Below are 21,060 nucleotides of genomic sequence, written 5' to 3'. Positions count from 1 at the left end.
GTTCCAACAGTTGATTTCTCTTGATTTTGTTACTGTTCTTTCAGAGGAAAATGAGAATGCCATTTGAGCTTTTGTTGCAGATGCTGCATGTTATTTCCTATCTTCCCCATTTTCAAGTGTTAAAACATAATTGTCAATATGTTATAATTTTAGATAAACGTCACTTCATTTTTAATAAGTGCCTTTCTCTGCCACAGACATTAACGAGTGTGAAACCCCTGGGATCTGCATGAATGGGCGTTGCGTCAACACTGACGGCTCCTACAGATGTGAATGCTTCCCTGGACTGGCTGTGGGTCTGGATGGACGTGTGTGTGTTGGTAAGAAAACATCATGGCTAGACTTAGGAGAGAGATTCAACCTCTGTCACTCAATAAAGCCCACTAGTAACAAACGCTCTCTACTGTAGCAGATAAGATATAAAGAATATTTGCAGAGCAACAGATCAACAGGGTCAGTTCTCTTCTTGTGTAAATTGAACATTAATTCGAGGATTAGAAAGATGAGCTAAGTGAAAAGCAAGAGAATACCCACCTATCCTTCCCCCTGTTCTTCCCTAATCCCATAGCTGTCTTCAGTTTTCTCCAGCCCTCCTTTGTTGACATTGGTCATTGAAATTGATGTGCATATGCTATTATCTCATGATGAACATATTAATAGAGAATTGATGTCCATGGGCAGTATAGAATGCAAAGGAGAATATGGATCATCCAGAAACCTGTATGATAATAGTTTTATGAGACTTTCTAAAAAGTATGAGACTTGTTGAAAAATTGATACCAGTTTTATCCAGATTATTTTTAAGAAAGGTACTCAGTAAGCCATTTGAATTGGAAAAGGATTGGGCATAGCTGGAAACACGCTTCCTGGTGGTAAAGATAACACAGCTTAGTTGACCAACATCTACAGGTTTATATAACAAACCTTTTACAGATTAAACTTTCTCCTTTTTGGAAAGTATACCTAATTCAGACATTCAGTAATTGCATGTTTGTTTTGGGATAGGCCACATTTCTAATAAAGGTCTTATTTAGCAGGATGTGAGATTCAACATTCATCCATTATTAATTCAACGTTTATTAAGTGCCTGCTCTGCACAGGCCTGAAAAAGACAAAATAAATGAGATATAATTCCAGCATTAAAGTGCCTCACATTTTGGTAAACCATGATAGTCCCTAGAAAACTGAAACAATCTGGCCATTGGTTTCCAATGCTTAGAAGCTGAATGTGTTGTGTTTTTCTATTTTTGTTTATTTTTTCTTCAAATGGAGCCCTCATATCAGAGGCATTCCCTGTGAGTTACACCAGGGATGATGGATAAACAAAGCCCTCTTCAACTTTGACTTGGGGGGTTCTGCTCTGTTTGAAGTGACAGTGTGATGACAGATGCATCTTCCTGTTTAGACACGCACATGCGGAGTACATGCTATGGTGGATACAAGAGAGGCCAGTGTATCAAACCTTTGTTTGGTGCTGTCACGAAATCTGAATGCTGTTGTGCCAGCACTGAGTATGCATTTGGGGAACCTTGCCAGCCGTGTCCTGCACAGAATTCAGGTATGTGGTATCATGGGGATGCCCTCGTACTGCCAGCCTTCTGCCACCATTGAGGTCTTTGCATTTGTGGAATTCACAGGGAAAGATGACATTTTGCTCTCCGGGTATGCCATGTGCCTTCTTGGGGTCTTGCCAGAGGCTAGCCAGTGTCTAGTCACAGGTAGTTATCTAAGCCTCATAATCATTTGGAATAGGTATTGCATTTGTGCCTCCCGTATAAACTCCCTTACCTCAATAATACTCAAGCTCTTTGCAATACATGCACCTTGCCTTGTTTTCTAAAGTTGTTTCATGATGTTTGCATTTTGCAGAAACTATTATAAAAGCAGACTTTTACACAGCATAAAGGTAAATAACTGTCATATTACTTGGCTATTTCCAATAGCTTTCCAAAAGACCATTTGTAAATTTTGTTTACATCCCATGTATTGATTTTGGTATGGTTTTCTTTTTCGTCCTTTCTTTTTTTCTTTTTTTTTTTGTTTGAGATGGAATCTTGCTCTGTTGCCCAGGCTGGAGTGCAGTGGCATGATCTCAGCTCACTGCCACCTCCGCCTCCCGGGTTCAAGCGATTCTTCTGCCTCAACTTCCTGAGTAGCTGGGATTACAGGTGTGCGTCACCACGCTCGGCTAATTTTTGTATTTTTAGTAGAGACGAGGTTTCACCATATTGGCCCGGCTGGTCTTGAACTCCTGACCTCATGATCCACCTGCCTTGGCCTCCCAAAGTGCTGGGATTACAGGCGTGAGTCACTGTGCCCGGCCCGGTGTCGTTTTCTTTAATTATTTGATTTAACCTGAGAGAAGAAAAGTATTTTTCTCCAGTGGAAGTGACATGGCCTAATTAAAAGAGAACTGGATAGCGAGTCAGAATTCTGTTCCTCCATCAACAGGCAGCCAAATTACTTAATTAGGTGATTTAGTTATTTGTGTATTTTGCTTATTTCCAAATTTTCCTCACCTACTTTTCGAAAGGATTTGAGGTGGCTTATATTAATAAACATAATTATAAAATAGAATAATGCAGAAAAGCTATCCTTAGACATCTCATCTACAAAATGAGTTGCCTTAGATAATCCAAAAGGTCCTGTCCGGTTGTAAATTATTTCTATTTATAAAACAAGAATACTTTACTGAAATTAAAACAATGTTCCACCAGTATTTAAACGCAATTTTAAGGTCACTTGGCAGTGGACCTCTAATGTCCTGAAATAAAGTTAGACCTAATATTGACAATATGTAGCTCTGATTGGTTGGTTTTACATATAGGATTTAGTCAGTTTATTTCTGCCCTAAAGGAAACAAATTAAAGAGTAAATCGTAATTTTAAAAGATTTGTTATTTTAAAAATAATAGTATTTGAAAGTAACAGTTAGAAATTAAAATATATGATGAAAAGTTAGAGAAAGTTAAATGGAAGCCTTTAAAAGAAATGGGGGGCCAGGAGTGGTGCCTCACACCTGTAATCCCAGCACTTTGGGAGACCAAAGCAGGTGGATCACTTGAGGTCAGGAGTTCAAGACCAGCCTGGCTGACATGGTGAAATCCCATCTCCACTAAAAATACAAACAAACAAACAAGCAAAAAGCCACGTGTGGTGGTGCGTGCCTATAATCCCAGATACTCAGGCTGAGGCAGGAGAATCACTTGAATCCAGGAGGTGGAGGTTTCAGTGAGCTGAGACAGCACCACTGTTCTCCAGCCTGGGCAACAGAGCGAGACTCTGTCTCAATAAAGAAAGAAAAAAGAAATGAGGGATGCCAGTTTAAAGAAAGCAAACTTTGTTCTGGCTAATGACTTCACCCAGTGAATAATATAGAAATTGTTTTATGTATGATCACCAATCAGTTCAATGTGTTTATAATAATTTTATTATATACAAATATAATTCTATCAAAGACACTTTCCTATAACTTTATAGTTGTCTATTATTAATATCATCCTTTTGCATGTTACTTTAACTTTTGAAAATACTTTTCTTACCTACTTTGAATTTGCAATACAGACAAGTATCATGAAAGCTGGCACACAAGAGTACAGGTGACTTGTTCACATGTTGAATGATTGGAAGAGCCAAGACTTAGAATCCAGGAGCCTTGGTGCATATAGTTATTTGCCTTTACATTTTCCTCTGGACCAAGTGCACTTCCAAAGAATTCTTAAGATCCATAGGGAAATTATGTGGGTTTATAAAAAGATGACCAAAAGACCACATTTCTTGCAGCAGTTGTCTTAGTCCAGTTTTTGTTGCAGTAACACAGTACCACAAATTGAATAATGTATAAAGAAAATGCATTAATTTCTCACAGTTCTGGAGCCTGGGAAGTCCAATGTCATGGCGCCAGCGTCTGTCGGGGGCCTTCTTGCCAAGTCACTTCACAGCTGAAAGTGGAAGGGCAACAGAGCATGGAGGAGTGAGAGAAAGCTAGAGAGGACTGAATGTGCTTTTATAACAACGTCACTCTCATGATAACTCACTCACTCCCATGATAATAACGTTAATCCATTCATGAGGGTAGAGTCCTCACGATCTAATCACTTCTTATTAGGCCTCACCTCGCAGTATTCCTATTGCATTGGGGATTAAGTTTCCAGCACATGACCTTTGGAGGACACATTCAAACCATAGCAAGAGTAAAGCTTAACGAGAGTTAAATGTAAGGCCCGGTTCCACTAACTTCTGTCTTATATTTGAATGAATTTACCCAGAAAAGGTCTACACGTGGAAGTAGTTTCATGCATTTGGTTTCTCCACCTCTTTGGTCATGAACCATCCCAATGTACAAAAATCCCTCATTTCAAGAATGGGGGGTAGGCTGTTTAAAGTACTGAAAATACTCAAAAGGAATGTCTTCTGTCAGTTGAGGGAGAGACTCCAAATATACAAAATCCGAAGTTCATCTTTGTGGTCTGCAAGTCAGGCAAGCTGCATATGAAGCTGTTTCTCACTGGTTGCTGGAGCTCATTCACATTGTTCAGCAAGCCCTCTTGTGTCCTCAGCCTTCTGACAATGTTTCACAGAAATGGATCAGTTAAACCCATGGGAGTGTGATTGGTCAGTTAAACCCACAGGAGGGTAATTCTGGGGAATTTTCTCGTGGATCCCTCATGCCACTGTCTCCATGGCACTACGCTGAGTTAGCTCATCAATACCTATCCCTTAATATGGGTTTATAATACTTTTATTTACTTATTTTTTATTCAGGGCCTGAGCTGTGCACAGTACATGTTAAATCATTAAACATGTAATGTTAATTCTGTGCAGCCACCAGGTGAAATGGGAATTATCGTTCCAAATTTATGGGAGAAGAAACTAACAGAGGAAAAGGGCTGCTTCCAAAACTGCCAGCAATTAGCATTGTCATTGGTATTAAAACCCATGCTTATTTGAACTCACTACAAAAAATGGTCTAGAACCGGATCCTGCCTAAATGGAAAACAACAGTGACAATAATTTTCTTCCATTTAGGCCAAACTTCAGCAAAATTGTCATTATCTCTAAAAGTCCTTTTTAGGAAACTGGCATGATTTTGGTTTTCTTGTTTTATTACAGTATTTCATACATATTTTAGTTTTTTGCTGATATAACAGAATAAAAAGGATGAATTTCTTTTTGTTCCCAGACCTGACTTTCAAACACACCTTCCCATCTGTTGGTTTTTTGGCCCCTTCTAAGACGATTTGAAAATTAAATCCTCACTGCTTTCTCAAATTCACATTTGTTAGAAGACATGATCATTTTTGGTTGTATAACTCATTTACGTCCACTGTCATCAGGATGCAATTCTCTGGCATGCAGAAGATAGGAACTATTTGCTTCAGCAGTGAGGTGCAGTCAGCCTCTACAATAAGCCCTGGCCCTGATATCCTGTTCTCCTTCCACTTAAGCACAGATGATTTACATTTGACCATGAGACTGTGTTTGCCAGAAACCATTGGCAACTAAGGGGACACTAGTTTCCTTTCCGTGGATAGTGTGATTCCAGTTAGTTCTACATTTTCATCATTCACTCTTACGTTAAGTATTGTTGGAATTGTATGTAAAACATAGTATTAATTTTAAGAAGTAGAATTTTGATTCTATCTCAAATTTGGGAACATATTCTGTGTACTTCAGTTTCTTCAATTAAAATCTCACAGTTTTAACATTAAACAATACTTTCTCTATGGATATATCATAGAGAATGAATCCAGTATCCTGATAAATATTAACTTTAAAAATACACTTAAATGCAAGAGTAGGTATTCTGTTGTTGCACTTGTGAGAGGAGGCTAGAGAATTTGCAGAGAGAAATGAGGAAATGTTAAGAACCAATTGTACTGAAAAAATAGCTAGCAGTGAGAAACAAAATTATCCCCAAGATGGTGGGAGAAAGTTTTATTAACAGTTAAGAAACCACATTTTAACAGGCACATTTCACCGTAAGTGTAAAGTGTTCCCTGGTGAACAAAATCAAGTTATAGGAAAAACACCTTTTCCGAAAGGGCTTTGCACAAGGAATTGCTATAACTTGCCTGTATCCTTAAAAGTTGTTTTCCTCGATGATGTGTAGCCTTTAAAATGGGAGCCTGGTGTAAAGTGACTCCCTGGGGAGATACCTCCTTTTCCGTTACCACTTAATTTTGGTTCTACTCACTTTGGAGGAAATGGTGTGTGCAAAACCAAGGGCAGGATCGACCTATTCTGCAAACAAGGGAATCATTTACTATCTGTTAATTTATTGCAGCGGAATATCAGGCGCTCTGCAGCAGCGGGCCGGGGATGACGTCAGCAGGCAGTGGTAAGGATTCCTTTCAAAATTTACTACCTTCAGTATGTGCGGAGGCAGCATCAGGCTTTCCTGTGGGTTTCACATTGATCCCTTTACACGGGTCTGACCTGACTCCCTCTCTGGCCATCGCTGTGCTGTGTATCTGGGATGCTCAGAAGCCTTCAGTGGCAGAGCAGCCAGGGCACTGTGGGCTCTAGGATTTCTGGGTGTGGCTGTGGGGCTTGGCCACTGAAGGGGTCAGGTGCTCTCCCTTTGTGGTTGATGGGTGCTCGCAGATGACATATAATGACTTTTGTTGCTCATGCTTGAGAAGGGGCAGCCTGACTCTCCTGTGGATCTTCCACTGTCAAGTACAACTCAGGATGATGGGCTGGTGGAACCATTCTCCATCTGCATTCTGAAGGATTCTTAACTGTTAAGTGCTCAGTATTATAAGACGGCAATAGGGAGCAGTGACAGCAGTTAACTGAGTTGGAAGAGAATGAAATATTTAGCTAGAGAAATATCGGTGCCATGCAAGGAATTAAAGTTAAAAGGGAGAATTGGAACAAGTATGAAAATAGGTGACAAGAAAGAGGAAGGGATTATTTTATTAATATAAAGCTACGCGGTTTGATTCAGGGAGATCTGAAAGAATGTGGACTGGCTGAATTGATTGTCAGTTCAATCAGCATGATTAGTTTCATCATTGTGTGTGAATGAAAATGTGGAGGGGATATTCAGAGGAGGAAAGACGAGAGGTAAGGAAACTTATAATGAATAAGGAGTTAATGGGAAATAAGTAAGTTGTGATAGGGACTTGGAAGAAAAAAAAATGTCAACCCTAATTTATAGAAGAGTCAGGCACCAGGATTTGGGACTATCCATTCACTGATTGTCATTCTGCACCTGCCTTGACTCCTCAGTTGTGAGGGTGCAGAAGAGGGAGGGCCCCACCTCAGGTGGGCAGAGCGGCAGAGGCTTTTTCAGAGCATGTGGTGTTGGAGCTGGCTTTTGACCTGTAAATAGGCCTGCTGCAGGCGTTCCTGACACAGAGCGAAGAGGGCATTATATGTTCACAGAAAAGTGTGAAGTTTGGGATAAGTAAACAAAAAATTTGTATTTTAGTTTAATCTTGAGGATATTGTTGAACCTATGAAAGTTTGAACCATGAGAATGATATAATCAGCTTGTTTTTAGGATGGTAAGAGTGGTTGCAGTGTAGAGGGTAGATGGAAGAAAGAGGAGCTGGTGGTGGGGAGACCAGTTGTAGGGACTTGGGACCTGCTGTTGATCCATTTTTCCATCTTGGTGCTTGGACTAGGAGAAGTCCAGGAGGTCTCCTTCGGCTTGATCAGGGATTGGTTATCTTGTAGTTTCAGCTGAGATGCCAAGTTCCTCTCAGGAACTTGTGAGAGAAAGATTTGACTCAGAATATCTTACAGTGAGAAAAAGAGATCGAGTGTTCTCTTTCCAGTGAAATCGATTTTTTTCCTCCAGTAGGTCCTAAGGTCATTACATGTATTGTAGTGTTATATTTTTAACAATTCATTCAATGTTTATTTTATAATGTTAATTGATTTTGAATTTGTCTGTGGTGCAGATATAAATGAATGTGCACTAGATCCTGATATTTGCCCAAATGGAATCTGTGAAAACCTTCGTGGGACCTATAAATGTATATGCAATTCAGGATATGAAGTGGATTCGACTGGGAAGAACTGTGTTGGTAAGAAGTTTTACCTGTTTTCTGAAACATTTCCTGCATAATGCATTCCTTCTTTCATTGCTGGGAGAAAACTGCCTTTGAGTAGCTTAGAGGACTAGGCAAAAGGACACTTTATACTTCGAATGTCAGCACAGCATATGCATGTCTTTAGTAACAAAAATTTACATGACTGAATCTTGACAATTTATGAATAATGATGTATCAGATTCATTCCTTGAAATGATTTGCTCCTTAAAATAAAGATGTATCAGATTTCACTCCTTCAAAGAGAAGCTCCTTAGATATGAGATACAGAGATTCTGAACCATTCTCACGTGACTACAAAGTCAACCTTGTTTTTACTGAGAGAGAAGCAGCTCTTCTCCCAACCATTTATTAGACTTAATCAGAGAAAACACAGCTTATTTTCAGGAATACCCACTCTCTGTTAAGTTAAACCCTTAAAGTTGGGTTTTGCTTCAGACAGGCATATTATTCAGCTGAAAGCAGGCAGTTTTCCTGAGTTCCCTGAATCATGAATCTAAATTCTTCATGACAATCATAAATGCTACAGATTACTTTATACTTTATAATTGTACCTGGAGACAGTTTGAATTATTATAAGGAAGAAACACCTATTCTGGAACTAACATATGTCAAAGATGGACCATACTTTTTAAGTATTTATTTAGTTCTTTAAATCAATAAGGTTAATCCTTTTAATTTGACAAAATGAATTAAATTATATAAATTTAAGTATATAATGTAACTATATAAAGATAATGATTTCCAGTGAATCCATATTTTCTTCCTGCTAAAGAAATAAGTGAATTAAATAGTGTAATGACTTTAGGCTTTGTAGATATTCAGTTTAGATATTTAGTTTAAAACCAGGTCAGCCGGGCGCAGTGGCCCACGCCTATAATCCCAGCACTTTGGGAGGCCAAGGCAGGCGGATCACGAGCTCAGGAGATGGAGACCATCCTGGCGAATACGGTGAAACCTCATCTCTACTAAAAATACAAAAAAATTAGCTGGGCCTGGTGGCGGGCGCCTGTAGTCCCAGCTACTCGGGAGGCTGAGGCAGGAGAATGGTGTGAACCCAGGAGGTGGAGCTTGCAGTGAGCCGAGATCGCGCCAGTGCACTCCAGCCTGGGTGACAGAGCGAGACTCTGTCTCAAAACATAAAATAAAATAAAATAAAACCAGGTCAAGCCTCTGTTTTCCTAAAATGAGATCGTTTAGGTAAAAGCTAATGATACAAGAATTTTGCCTTTTTACTTGAATCGATCATATCATTATTACTTTAAAGATCTAATGTAAAAGAGCAAAGAAGATACAGGCAAAGTCTGGACCCTTTTAAGTGTTCATTTTCATTGACTTTCCAGATATTAACGAATGTGTACTGAACAGTCTCCTTTGTGACAATGGACAATGTAGAAATACTCCTGGAAGTTTTGTCTGTACCTGCCCCAAAGGATTTATCTACAAACCTGACCTAAAAACATGTGAAGGTAAACCAGATCTTTGTTCTTATACTGTGCACTTTGCTATCTTTTGGAATGCCATCAGAAAACCGTAAGACTAAATTAGAGTCTCCTGTATTTTAGACAGTTATGCCAATTTAGTTGAAATTCTGTGGTTCTAAATGGCACTAGTATGTACTTTGTAAGCCACTTATGGTATTTACTTGCAATTGGCATTTTAATTGCCATCATTTAATAGATAAAGAAAATGTTATGTGTCTGCTATTTGAGCTGTTAATTCAGAAATCACGTACACATGTACTGCAGATATTCTGAATAAAAAGAAAGGTTCAGCCTAGTCCCATATTCTATACTATAGAGACGTACTAGTCTATACTATAGAGTTATTTTGGCATTCCATCTAGTGTAGGAAAAACTATTAGGCCAGCTTTACTATGTGGGATGAAGGATATGTAGTAGCAGTTGAGGCCAAAGTTGAAGTACTCTTTTAGGCCCAAGACTAAATTTTAGCAGTAATGTAGACCTGTTTTTGTTTCAGACATTGATGAATGCGAATCAAGTCCTTGCATTAATGGAGTCTGCAAGAACAGCCCAGGTTCTTTTATTTGTGAATGTTCTTCTGAAAGTACTTTGGATCCAACAAAAACCATCTGCATAGGTGTGTATCTTTCTGAGAATGATTTTTCTATGTTTATCAATGTTGTTATACTCAATATCAGCTTTTCCTGCAAAAGAGTTTAAGTATGGATGAACAACATTAAAAACTTCATTATTCTTTGTTTCAAATGCTATTTTTTCCTATGATTCCAAGGTGTATGTTTGAATTTTTATATTGATTCATTAAATATTATTCCCTCATCTGCAGAAACCATCAAGGGAACTTGCTGGCAGACTGTCATCGATGGGCGGTGTGAGATCAACATCAATGGAGCCACCTTAAAGTCCCAGTGCTGCTCCTCCCTCGGTGCTGCGTGGGGAAGCCCGTGCACCCTATGCCAAGTTGGTAAGAGAAACCCATGCTGTGGTTCCTGCACCACTCCACTGGTCTTTGCCTAAAAAGGGGAAGCCTAGTACTTCGTTTAGGCTCACATGAGAATTTTGAAAGATTTAATCCTGATGACCCCAACCATATTGCTGGATGGGAAATAAGAAGTGTCAATTTTTATGTGATTTTGTTAATTTATTATTTTCTATCTCCACATTGTAATGTGGTTAGTTAGTGTTGCTTCCCTGGAGCACCAGTGCCTACCGGCTCTCTTTGGAACCTTGTGGTTAGGGGTTCTGAGCTTTTTATAGGTACAGATTCTCTTTCAAAAAGCTAATTGATGTAAAGAAACCAGTATTCATGACTAAACTTCAGGAGGATTTCTGGTGAACGTCTAAATCTGTTGGGAATTTGAGGTTTGAGAACCTTGCTCATGGTTTTGCTGATTTACTGTTTAGATATATAAATGTATAAATTTATGTGAATGCTGGAGGGCATGAGATCTCCAAATTATAGACCGAGTTTTCCATATTCATGTTAAAGTAATTCTATAGTGTGATTCCCATTTTCAGGTGAACAGCAAGAGAGAAATCTACCTTCAGTTTCCCTCTTGGCTATCACTTTAACATGATCTATAGGGTACTTCTGTGTCTTTTAGAATATCTTAGTGGAATTGAGCTTTATTTGAGGAGACATTTCATTGTTGTTCTTCCTCACCTATGCAATCTCAGAAACATTTTGTTATCTCATACTTATAGCAACACAATCTACTTCATGTTCCAGGTCATCTTTCATGTTTCTTATACTATGTCAGAACTGCAAAGTCTGGATATTGTTATCTCAAATTAATTTTCTGTTTTGTTTTTCGCTTTTTATTACAGATCCCATATGTGGTAAAGGGTACTCAAGAATTAAAGGAACACAGTGTGAAGGTATTTCTGATTACTTGTAAACCATACATTTTTGTGTGAATAATGAATGTTTGTATTAACTTGGACTGGATAAAGCTGTCATGTAACTTAACAGGGAGAAATATGCAGCAGAGAAAGAAAAAAATGAGAACTAAAAAACAGAACAGCTGTTAATTTCACAAGTGTATATATACTATTGCTAGTGTCAGACCGCTATGTCCGAAGGACAGGGTGGATAGCTTAAAATGTTTTAGGTTGATCACAGTTTAGAGAGACTGCACTTTCACAATGCTGTCAGGAAGAGAAAAACAGGAAGTTTTTGATGAGTCTGTAAAATGTGTGTTTCTTTGGTTTGTCCTGGCATTTTTTGTTTGTTTGTTTCACAGTCATGGATGATTTAGAAGGACACATTCTGTTTTCTCTTTGTTGAAAGTCTGCACGGAGTTTCTTCAGTTTGCTGTGATTCTTTCTCGTGGAGTTTCAGATAGACATAGGTCATGGTGACTAACACAACCTGACATGACACAGCAGCTGAAAAATTTTAAAAACAGCAATTAGTCCCATATGTGGGATGAAATGAAGTTTTTTCCCTGTTAAAACAAAGAGGCACACTACAACCCCCACCCAAGGTCTTGCTTTCCAAATGATGACTGAATCCTTTGGCCTTTCTCTGGTCCAGACCCGCTGTTAATAACTTATCTGACCTCAGCAGCATATTTTGTTGTACAAGTGGCCAAAACAAAACAAAAAACCCAAAAAGGTAGATTCCACCCTCTCCCCATTGATCTCTCTTACAAGGAAAGATTCAGAATATTTTTTCAACATTCCTGGTGTGGAAAGTTATTTCTTCTAAATAGAGACACAGTGTATATGAGTTTCTTAGCTAATGTTCCCCCCGCCTTTTTTTTTTTTTTTTTTTTTTTTTTTTTTTTTTTGGCATTGACAAGTAAGTGCCTTTCTTTTGATTAACTTAGTGGTGAATACTTTTCCAAATTAAGTACAGAGAACATATTGCTCTCCATTAAGCGAGCTGGGAAGGACTGATACATTTGAGAGAGATTGGATGAATGATGAATGAATGAACATGAGTATCTTTTCATTCTCCTCAGCCCAAGCTGAGACCAAAGCATGGACAGAACAGCCTGAGACCATGGCTGAGTTAGAATTGATTGTACATTGTCTGGTGATTTATCAGCACTTCTTAAAAGACACCCTTCATTGGCCCACATATTCCTTGGTGGGATATTTTTCTATGCTGACCTTCAAGCTGTTTCTTCTTTGCTAGTTTGAAAAATCAGGTTTTTGCTTCTCTACTCATTTCCGGACATCTGGTCTCATAAAGCAAATTATATTGCCGGGAACCTTACCCGAAATGTCCACAGCTACCAAAGCTATCTCCAAGAACTCACACCAGCTGCCTGTCTCTGCAACTCAAAAGTTACTCCCTGAAACCAGTGGAGAAACTCTTACATCTTTAGTAATAGGTGGGCTCATTCTGGTTGCTATTCAGGGACCCTAGAAATTCTACACGAACTATTTGTAGGCAAACTAGTTTTATCAACTTACTAGGTTCAAAATGGGGAATAATTATGACTCCATGAGTAGAATAAGGTAGAATGATATTATAAAGATATATTAACTTTATGCTTTTTTTTCTTTTTAGATATAGATGAATGTGAAGTGTTCCCAGGAGTGTGCAAAAATGGCCTGTGTGTTAACACTAGGGGGTCATTCAAGTGTCAGTGTCCCAGTGGAATGACTTTGGATGCCACAGGAAGGATCTGTCTTGGTAAATACTGAGCTCATTATTTTTCTAATAATAATGTACTAAAGATTATTAAAAATGCAGTTAACAAGATATAGCTGAGCACTTAGCTTCAGGTACAGACATACACTCCGAAATTCAGCATGTCCGCTAGGGTCCATGGCCGCTCTGTTGACAGTCTTTCAAATAGTGAGGAGCAACTGTAGTTTTTGTTGATATGCAGCTATTCCTTAAATCACTGGCATCACAGTTACTTTTCCAGAACTCTTAAATCGGCCCCATATGCCATGAACTATCAAATACAAGCTGAGTGGTGGAGAAAAGAACAATATTTGGACGTATTTGGAAACTGTAGCCCATGTCTTCTAAGCATATCCTGACATTGGCCAAAAGGACAGGTCCTTGCAGAAATACCTGTGGATATCAGGAGTGAAGATGCCACTCCCCTGAAAAATGAACCTGAGAAAGCCCAGGGCAGGTATCACTGCTAGTCATAGTGGGATACTCTATGCAAACTGTTAGAGCCCAGGTGGGTTCCTCAAGCCAAATTGTCTCACCCCAACCCTGAGAATCCTTAATCCTTAGAACTGTATGTCCTAAGTCCCTATGGGCTCGTGATAGCAGCAAGTTTGAGATCCCACAGTCATGCATCTAAGGTCTGGCAGACTTATTCTGATGTTACTACTATGGCCTCTGCCTCTGCCTAGAGTATATCCCTTGGATCACTGGTCTCTGAGTCCATGACTCTGGAAATGATGCTTACCTGTATTTCACATCTGAAACCACATTACTCTGAAGTGCACGCTCAGTGAAGACTACTGTAGGTAGTTTAAAAGGTGGTATACAGTGAAGGATTTTGATCACTTACCAATTAGAATGAACAAACCTTTAAATATTGAACTTTATAGTTTATAGTATAAATAAATAATATGGAATGGAAGCGGGATTTCAAAGCCAAATGTATTTTTGTAATTAAGGATGTCGGTTAATGGTATTCTGAGTCTTAGTTTCTTTGTTTAGGAGGAATCGGTATTTAATGAGAATCTTCTTCTAGGTTCTTCATTAGAAAGATGCTTCAGTGTTTAATTTTGGATTCATTTTAAAATAATTTATCTTAATATGGGCAGCCTGAATATAAAGCTGCCCAGAACACTTCAAAAACTTTCCAACGTTAGAGGAAACCCAGGGAGTTAGGTAAATTGTTAATGGCCCCATCGTGAAGGAGAAAGAGAAGGAGAATACATCTCACGTTTCAGTTACACTTCATTACTTTCAGATGTATAATCTCATTTGGGCTTCACAGAACCTTAAGAGAGATGAGTGCAACATCCTATAACAGATGTGGAAATTCAGGTTTAGGATAATTTATTGAGGACAATCCACTGGGTTACAGAACAGGACCGAAATCCAGCTCTTCTGACCTCTGCTTGGCTAGGCTTTCTATTCTTCTTCATAACCCATGAATTTGGGTTTGGGGCTAGAGGAATCCCACATGTGTCTTGAAGAATGTGCCCATAAGCACATGTTGAGGTGAAAGAAATATTTGAGAAGAAAAGTCAATGGCTTTTCTTTGCATTTTTCTCTTCAATCTCAAGTAAGACGGTCCTCTTTGCAGAGTTCACCATTCCACCTTTCCAAAAATGAAGTGGGTCTGAGGAAAAGGTGATTGCACTAGGGCAAACATTCTCCAACAATAAAGAGTACAGCTGGCCTTTAGCTGTGGAGGATATGCCAAGGCATCATGGCGTGCATGCATCGGTGATAGGAATTTCTATACAGGAGAAAACATCTCCTGAAAGAGCCTTGTGGGATCTCTCAGAATACCATTCCTTATGTAGAATTATCAGAAAACACCTAACGTTGAAAGGGAACTTTTCAGAAATAGGAAGTACAAACATGGGCTGACAAAGAGAGTCTTTATTAGGCGAGGATACCTACCCCAGAGCCTGGGGTTTTTTTGTTTTGTTTTGTTTTGTTTTTTTGAGGAATAAAATTAATTCCAGTCAATAAGTATACAGCAAATTATTACGTGTGCAGTACTTTGCCTAACAGAGTGTTGGCAATTTGGGGCAGTGGAAGCCGTGTAGCTCTATTTAACCTCCCTTGGTTCCCTCTGACAGATATCCGCCTGGAAACCTGCTTCCTGAGGTATGAGGACGAGGAGTGCACCCTGCCTATTGCTGGCCGCCACCGCATGGATGCCTGCTGCTGCTCCGTTGGGGCAGCCTGGGGTACTGAGGAATGCGAGGAGTGTCCCATGAGAAATACTCCTGAGTACGAGGAGCTGTGTCCCAGAGGACCCGGATTTGCCACAAAAGAAATTACAAATGGAAAGCCTTTCTTCAAAGGTACAGTGTTATGTTTTCCATGGCCAATTGCCTTCCTCTTTAGACCAACAGGATGCATTTTCATGATCTCAGCACTCTACTTGATCATCCCAGCATGCACTTTTTGCTTTCTGAATTATATAATTATCTTTGTTTAGAAAAGTATGAACTTTTTTTTTTAACTGTTTGGTCCAGGAAGTCCTGGGGGTTAAAATTGTTCTGTATGGAGAGGTAGTTTCTACATGGCCCTCTTAAATGTCGGTTATGTAAATTCAAAGGAACTTTTAATTTGCTTCCAAAGGCTGTGGTAATTCATTGCTGAAGAAGGACCTGGTGTTCTGGAGATTTAATCTCCCAGTTCTGTCTCACATGTAGAAATGAACTTGCATATTTCTTAAGTGTTTGGTCTTGTTTTGGAAAAAGGCCCCTGTGTTAGGAAACTCAGGTCACATGTTACATGTATGCAGAGTCTTCTAGTCTACAAGAAACTCTTTAAATTATGTTAATGAGATCTTGAGCTGGACACGGTGGTTCATGCCTATAATCCCAGCACTTTGGGAGGCCAAGGTGGGCAGATTACTTGAGTCCAGGAGTTCAAGACCAGTCTGGGCAACATGGTGAAACCCCACGTCTACCAAAAAAAAAAAAAAAAAAAAAAAAAAGCTAGGCATGGTGGTGCACACCTGTAATCCTTGCTACTCAGGTGGCTGAGGCACAAGAATTGCTTGAATCCAGGAGGTAGAGGTTGCAGTGAACCAAGTACACCACTACACTCCAGCATGGATGACAGAGCAGATCCTGTCTGAAAAAAAGAAAGAAAGAAAGAGAGAAAGAGAGAGAGAGAGAAAAGAAAGAAAGAAAGAAGACTTAAGATAACATTGAGAAAATATTTCTAAATTGTTCAAATTATTGGCAAATAATTTAAATTATAAATTATATCTTTGAAATTTTTTTTGGCATATCCAAAAAAGCACCAAACAGTATTAAGTGAATATGTCATTCTGCTACACAGTCAATTGATAGCTGTAGGATAATATATTCTAATAATGTTCTATGTGCTTTAAATATAGATACTAGTGGTTTAGAACATATTATCTATTCATTCAGCAAGTAGTGGTTAAATATTCACTATGTATCAGGCAGTGTGCTGGGCCCTAGAAGTCTGAATAGACACATTCTTTGCTGCTTTAACAAGGCTTTATAAAATGTAGAAATTTAAAAGGCTAGAAATGTTTACAAAGTCATGTATCTCATGGATCATCACACATTCTTTGAAATGTGTATTGCCAAGACCTTAAATCAAGAACTTCCAACCTTCAGGATTTAAAATGGTGGGCACTGAGACCTCCTGACTGGTTGCTCATCAACTTATTTTGCCCCACGTGTTCTTATTCTTGAAGATATCAATGAGTGCAAGATGATTCCCAGCCTCTGCACCCACGGCAAGTGCAGAAACACCATCGGCAGCTTTAAGTGCAGGTGTGACAGCGGCTTTGCTCTGGATTCCGAAGAAAGGAACTGCACAGGTCAGTGAATGAGCCTCAAGGGTCAGGAGGGGGGACGTCCTTTAAAACTCTTTATCTTTAACATATTGCCGCAAGAGGTAAGGCTGTCCTGAGACTCACGTGCTGCCACTTGCTGTTTTCGTGCAGACATTGACGAATGCCGCATATCTCCTGACCTCTGTGGCAGAGGCCAGTGTGTGAACACCCCTGGTGACTTCGAATGCAAGTGTGACGAAGGCTATGAAAGTGGATTCATGATGATGAAGAACTGCATGGGTAAGTTTGGAATCATTTGATCAACACAGAAAGAGAAGGATTCCATGAAGCTTTGATGGCTCGTAGCCTATGTCCCAGGTTCTTCCTGCTGCCCCAATGCACTGGGCTCCAGACCAGTGAGTTAGGAATCAGTCTGCAACAGAGGGAGACTGAGGTAGAAAGAATGAGGGAATTCATGCTGTGGGTTTGTGGGTGATGGTGGAAACCAGTTGTGGGTCCTTGAGAAGTGAGTTTAACACCTTTTAACACCTAGAATGGATACCCAGGGGGAAGAGAGGACAATTGAAACAGAAGCTGTAGTAGAGGTCCCTTTACAGGATGTCTGTCCAACACTTCTAGAATAGGCAATTGATAAGCTCATCGCTTTAGGTCTGGTTTCCTAGAAACAAAGTTTGAAATGGAGATTCTTGCAAACGTGTTATTTCTTTCTGTGAGCAAGTTCTCTCAGAAGGTGCTTGTCAGGAAGTGAGGAAAGCAGGGTAGTGCAGGAGGAGAAAATAAACCAAGAGTTTGGCTGCATTTTGGCTTTAGTCTGATCCTGCAGGAAGCTCTGGTGTATGAATAGCACCAGAGAGTTGTCCCACCTTGAGACAAGGAGGTCAAGATGGACACCCAGCAACGGGCGGGGGAGGGGGTGCTCTGGTCTGGTAGAGGAGATGAGGCCTCCACCTTTCACGTGGTCATTTCCATTTCGCAGATATCGATGAGTGTCAGAGAGATCCTCTCCTGTGCCGAGGTGGCGTTTGCCATAACACAGAGGGAAGTTACCGCTGTGAATGCCCGCCTGGCCATCAGCTGTCCCCCAACATCTCCGCATGTATCGGTAAGGAGGGAGACTTTCACACCATTGACTTGAGGTCAGTTGTTTGAACGACATCGCTGCCGGAGTCGGAAGCTTATGTTTGGGTGTTTGTTCTTCTTATTTTCCCAATAGACATCAATGAGTGTGAGCTGAGTGCGCACCTGTGCCCCAATGGCCGCTGCGTGAACCTCATAGGGAAGTATCAGTGTACCTGCAACCCTGGCTACCATTCAACTCCCGATAGGCTATTTTGTGTTGGTAAGTTCTATATTTTATTTTATTTTATTTCATCTCTTCCTAAAACACTCAGTGTACTCTGAGTTTTGTTTTCATCACTACTTTTACTTATCTTTCTTGTTTCCCTGCAATATTCTTTTTATAGTGGCTCACGATCTTTGGATCTCATCTCCATTGTCTGTTTAAAGAGCCAGTTAAATGAAGGACATGGGATGTTTTAGCTCTAATAAGCATAATTTGACCCATGCCGTTTGGATGGGGAACAGTAGTAGCATGTGCTTTGTCTACGCACACGCATACCAATGCACATTAACAAATGGTAACTGACCACCTGAAATAAACTAAACACGGTGAGCGCTGTGGAAAAGACAAAAAAGCTGAGGTGAAATCTCTGCCCTTAGGCGGTTTAGATCGGCTAAAAGATTTCAAAAAATAGCTATTGGAAAGAAGATCATGGAATGTTCATATCTTACACTGCAGTTGAGGCTATGCCTGGCACTCCTTAAAGATGGGTTTTTGTGGGACAAGAATTTTGCTTTGTGGTCAGCCCTCTGTAGGTTTAGTCGTGCTGTGAAGAGTGGCACAGACAGTCCTGTGGCTTTATTGTGCCCCGAGTCAAAGTGAAACTTTGTAGAAACTGCCAGTTTTTGCCTGGTTTGGGGTGTACACCATGTGGAACTGCCAAGTCTCACATGGTTTCCACCCAAAACCATAAATCAGCCCAAATTTTTCTGAAACATGGCCCAGGACAACTCAGAACTTCAACTCAGGTTATTGAAAAAGATTGGAACCTCAGCCAATCAAACTGAATTTCAAGTTTATAAGTGAATCTGTGGCTAAGAGAATTTCATCCACGTGCCTATTATCATAACTGAGATGTGTTCTCCTAGCACCCAATACTTCTCCTGCGTTGCAAATGGCACATCATGCATGGTGCAATTAATTGTTCATCTGTCTCCTGGCCGCAGTGTAATCATTTTGAAGGCATGGATTGTGTCTGTCCCATTCATTATTAGATTCTCATCTCTAAGGCATGGATTGTGTCTGTCCCATTCATTATTAGATTCTCATCTCTAGCACATAGTAGGTATGTCATTAATGTTTGTTGAAGGAATCAAACAGTGACTGCCAGTTGCCCTAAAAAGTGCTTTTCCCCCTTTTTTTGACCTATGCCTGGAAACTTTAAAAATGTGCCATGCCCATAAACACAGAGGGAGGTGTGTTAACCCATTTTTGTGATACTAGAACAGAATACCTGAAACTGGGTAATTTATAATGAACAGAAATTATTAGTTCACAGTTCTGGAGGGTGGGAAATCCAATATCAAGATGCCAGGATTCTGCATGGTCCTTCTTCCTACATTATCCCATGGCAGAGAGCATGAAGGTGAAAGAGAGCAAGAGGGGGCTGAACTTGCTCTTTTATTACAGCACCGATCCCACCATGAGGGTAGAGCCCTCATAGGATGATTGCCTCTTTTAAAGGTCCTGCCTCTTCAATAGTGTTACAATGGCAATTAAATTTCAACGTGAGTATTGGAGGGGACAGACATCCAAACCATACCAGAAGGTGATTTTATTTTCATTTCTCTTAGACATTGATGAATGCAGCATAATGAATGGTGGTTGTGAAACCTTCTGCACAAACTCTGAAGGCAGCTATGAATGTAGCTGTCAGCCGGGATTTGCACTAATGCCTGACCAGAGATCATGCACCGGTGAGTAGGTTCTAGCCTCATGTTGAATCTGTCAGTAGGTTCCTAAGTAAAGTAGTTTAGGGCCTAGGCTTTGGAGTCAAGCAGGCTTGAGTTCAAACCCTTGTTTGTCATATATTTTAACTGTAACCTTGATCAAGATACCTAGTATTAGAATCCTCATCTGTAAAATGGAGTTCAAATTGCCTGCATAAAATAGTATTTACAGAGCTTACCATAGTACCTGGCACATAATAAGTGGAATATAAAATACATTTTCCTTCATTGACCAGACTTTTGATGTTTTGGCCTAATTCAGTGCAACTCCAGGTTTATTCCTTGAACCATCAGCAACAGCATCACCTGAGAACTTGTTAAAAAATGTAAAATCTCAGGCCCCATTCCAGATCTACGGCATCACAAACTACTGGGGTAGATCTCAGTAATTTGTGTTTTCACAAGCTCTCCAAATGATTTGGATGCATGCTAAAGTTTGAGAACCAGTGGTCTAATTTATACTTCCTTTTGTATCACCCTGGCTGCGAGAGCTGTGAGCCAGGTAGAGGTGAGAAACAAAGTGGGTAATAACATAGGCTTTGATTTTCGCTTGGCTTAAGAAGAGAATTTGGATTTAGGAGCCAAAATTATTTTACTGACCTAGAAAAATGTCCCTTAAAAGTCTAGATATAAATTTGGCTATAAAAATTGTTGAAAATAAGGCCAGGCACGGTGGCTCACATCTGTAATCCCAGTACTTTGGGAGGCTGAGGCAGGCAGATCACCTGAGGTTGGGAGTTCAAGACCAGCCTGACCAACATGGTGAAACCCCATTTCTACTAAAAATGCGAAACTAGTTGGATGTGGTGGCACATGCCTGTAATCCCAGCCACTCGGGAGGCTGAGGCAGGAGAATCACTTAAACCCGGGAGGCGGAGGTTGCAGTGAGCCAAGATCATGCCATTGCACTCCAGCCTCCAGCCTGGTGACAGAGTGAGACTCCATCTCAAAAAAAAAAAAATTGTTGAAAGTAAATATTATTACTAAGAGCATCTAA

The 21,060-nt window shown here is 39.9% G+C and overlaps 1 protein-coding gene across 4 annotated transcripts in view; it reads left to right on the top strand.

Moving 5' to 3' along the window:
* FBN1 (fibrillin 1) overlaps positions 1-21,060 on the top strand; it is a 241,687-nt gene that overhangs the window by 146,140 nt on the left and 74,487 nt on the right. For all 4 annotated transcript variants that reach the window (XM_050797099.1, XM_050797100.1, XM_050797101.1 and 1 more), the window contains 15 exons: positions 198-320; positions 1,406-1,558; positions 6,286-6,339; positions 7,913-8,038; positions 9,406-9,531; positions 10,043-10,162; positions 10,370-10,507; positions 11,371-11,421; positions 13,064-13,189; positions 15,286-15,513; positions 16,893-17,018; positions 17,145-17,273; positions 17,971-18,096; positions 18,208-18,333; positions 19,908-20,030. In XM_050797099.1, coding sequence (XP_050653056.1) covers positions 198-320; positions 1,406-1,558; positions 6,286-6,339; positions 7,913-8,038; positions 9,406-9,531; positions 10,043-10,162; positions 10,370-10,507; positions 11,371-11,421; positions 13,064-13,189; positions 15,286-15,513; positions 16,893-17,018; positions 17,145-17,273; positions 17,971-18,096; positions 18,208-18,333; positions 19,908-20,030 — 1,875 coding nt within the window. The remainder of the gene's footprint in view (positions 1-197; positions 321-1,405; positions 1,559-6,285; positions 6,340-7,912; positions 8,039-9,405; positions 9,532-10,042; positions 10,163-10,369; positions 10,508-11,370; positions 11,422-13,063; positions 13,190-15,285; positions 15,514-16,892; positions 17,019-17,144; positions 17,274-17,970; positions 18,097-18,207; positions 18,334-19,907; positions 20,031-21,060) is intronic.

The sequence above is a fragment of the Macaca thibetana genome, chromosome 7 (genome assembly GCF_024542745.1).
Source record: "Macaca thibetana thibetana isolate TM-01 chromosome 7, ASM2454274v1, whole genome shotgun sequence".
Lineage (NCBI taxonomy): Eukaryota > Metazoa > Chordata > Mammalia > Primates > Cercopithecidae > Macaca > Macaca thibetana.
This window is presented reverse-complemented; position numbering and strand designations above follow the sequence as displayed.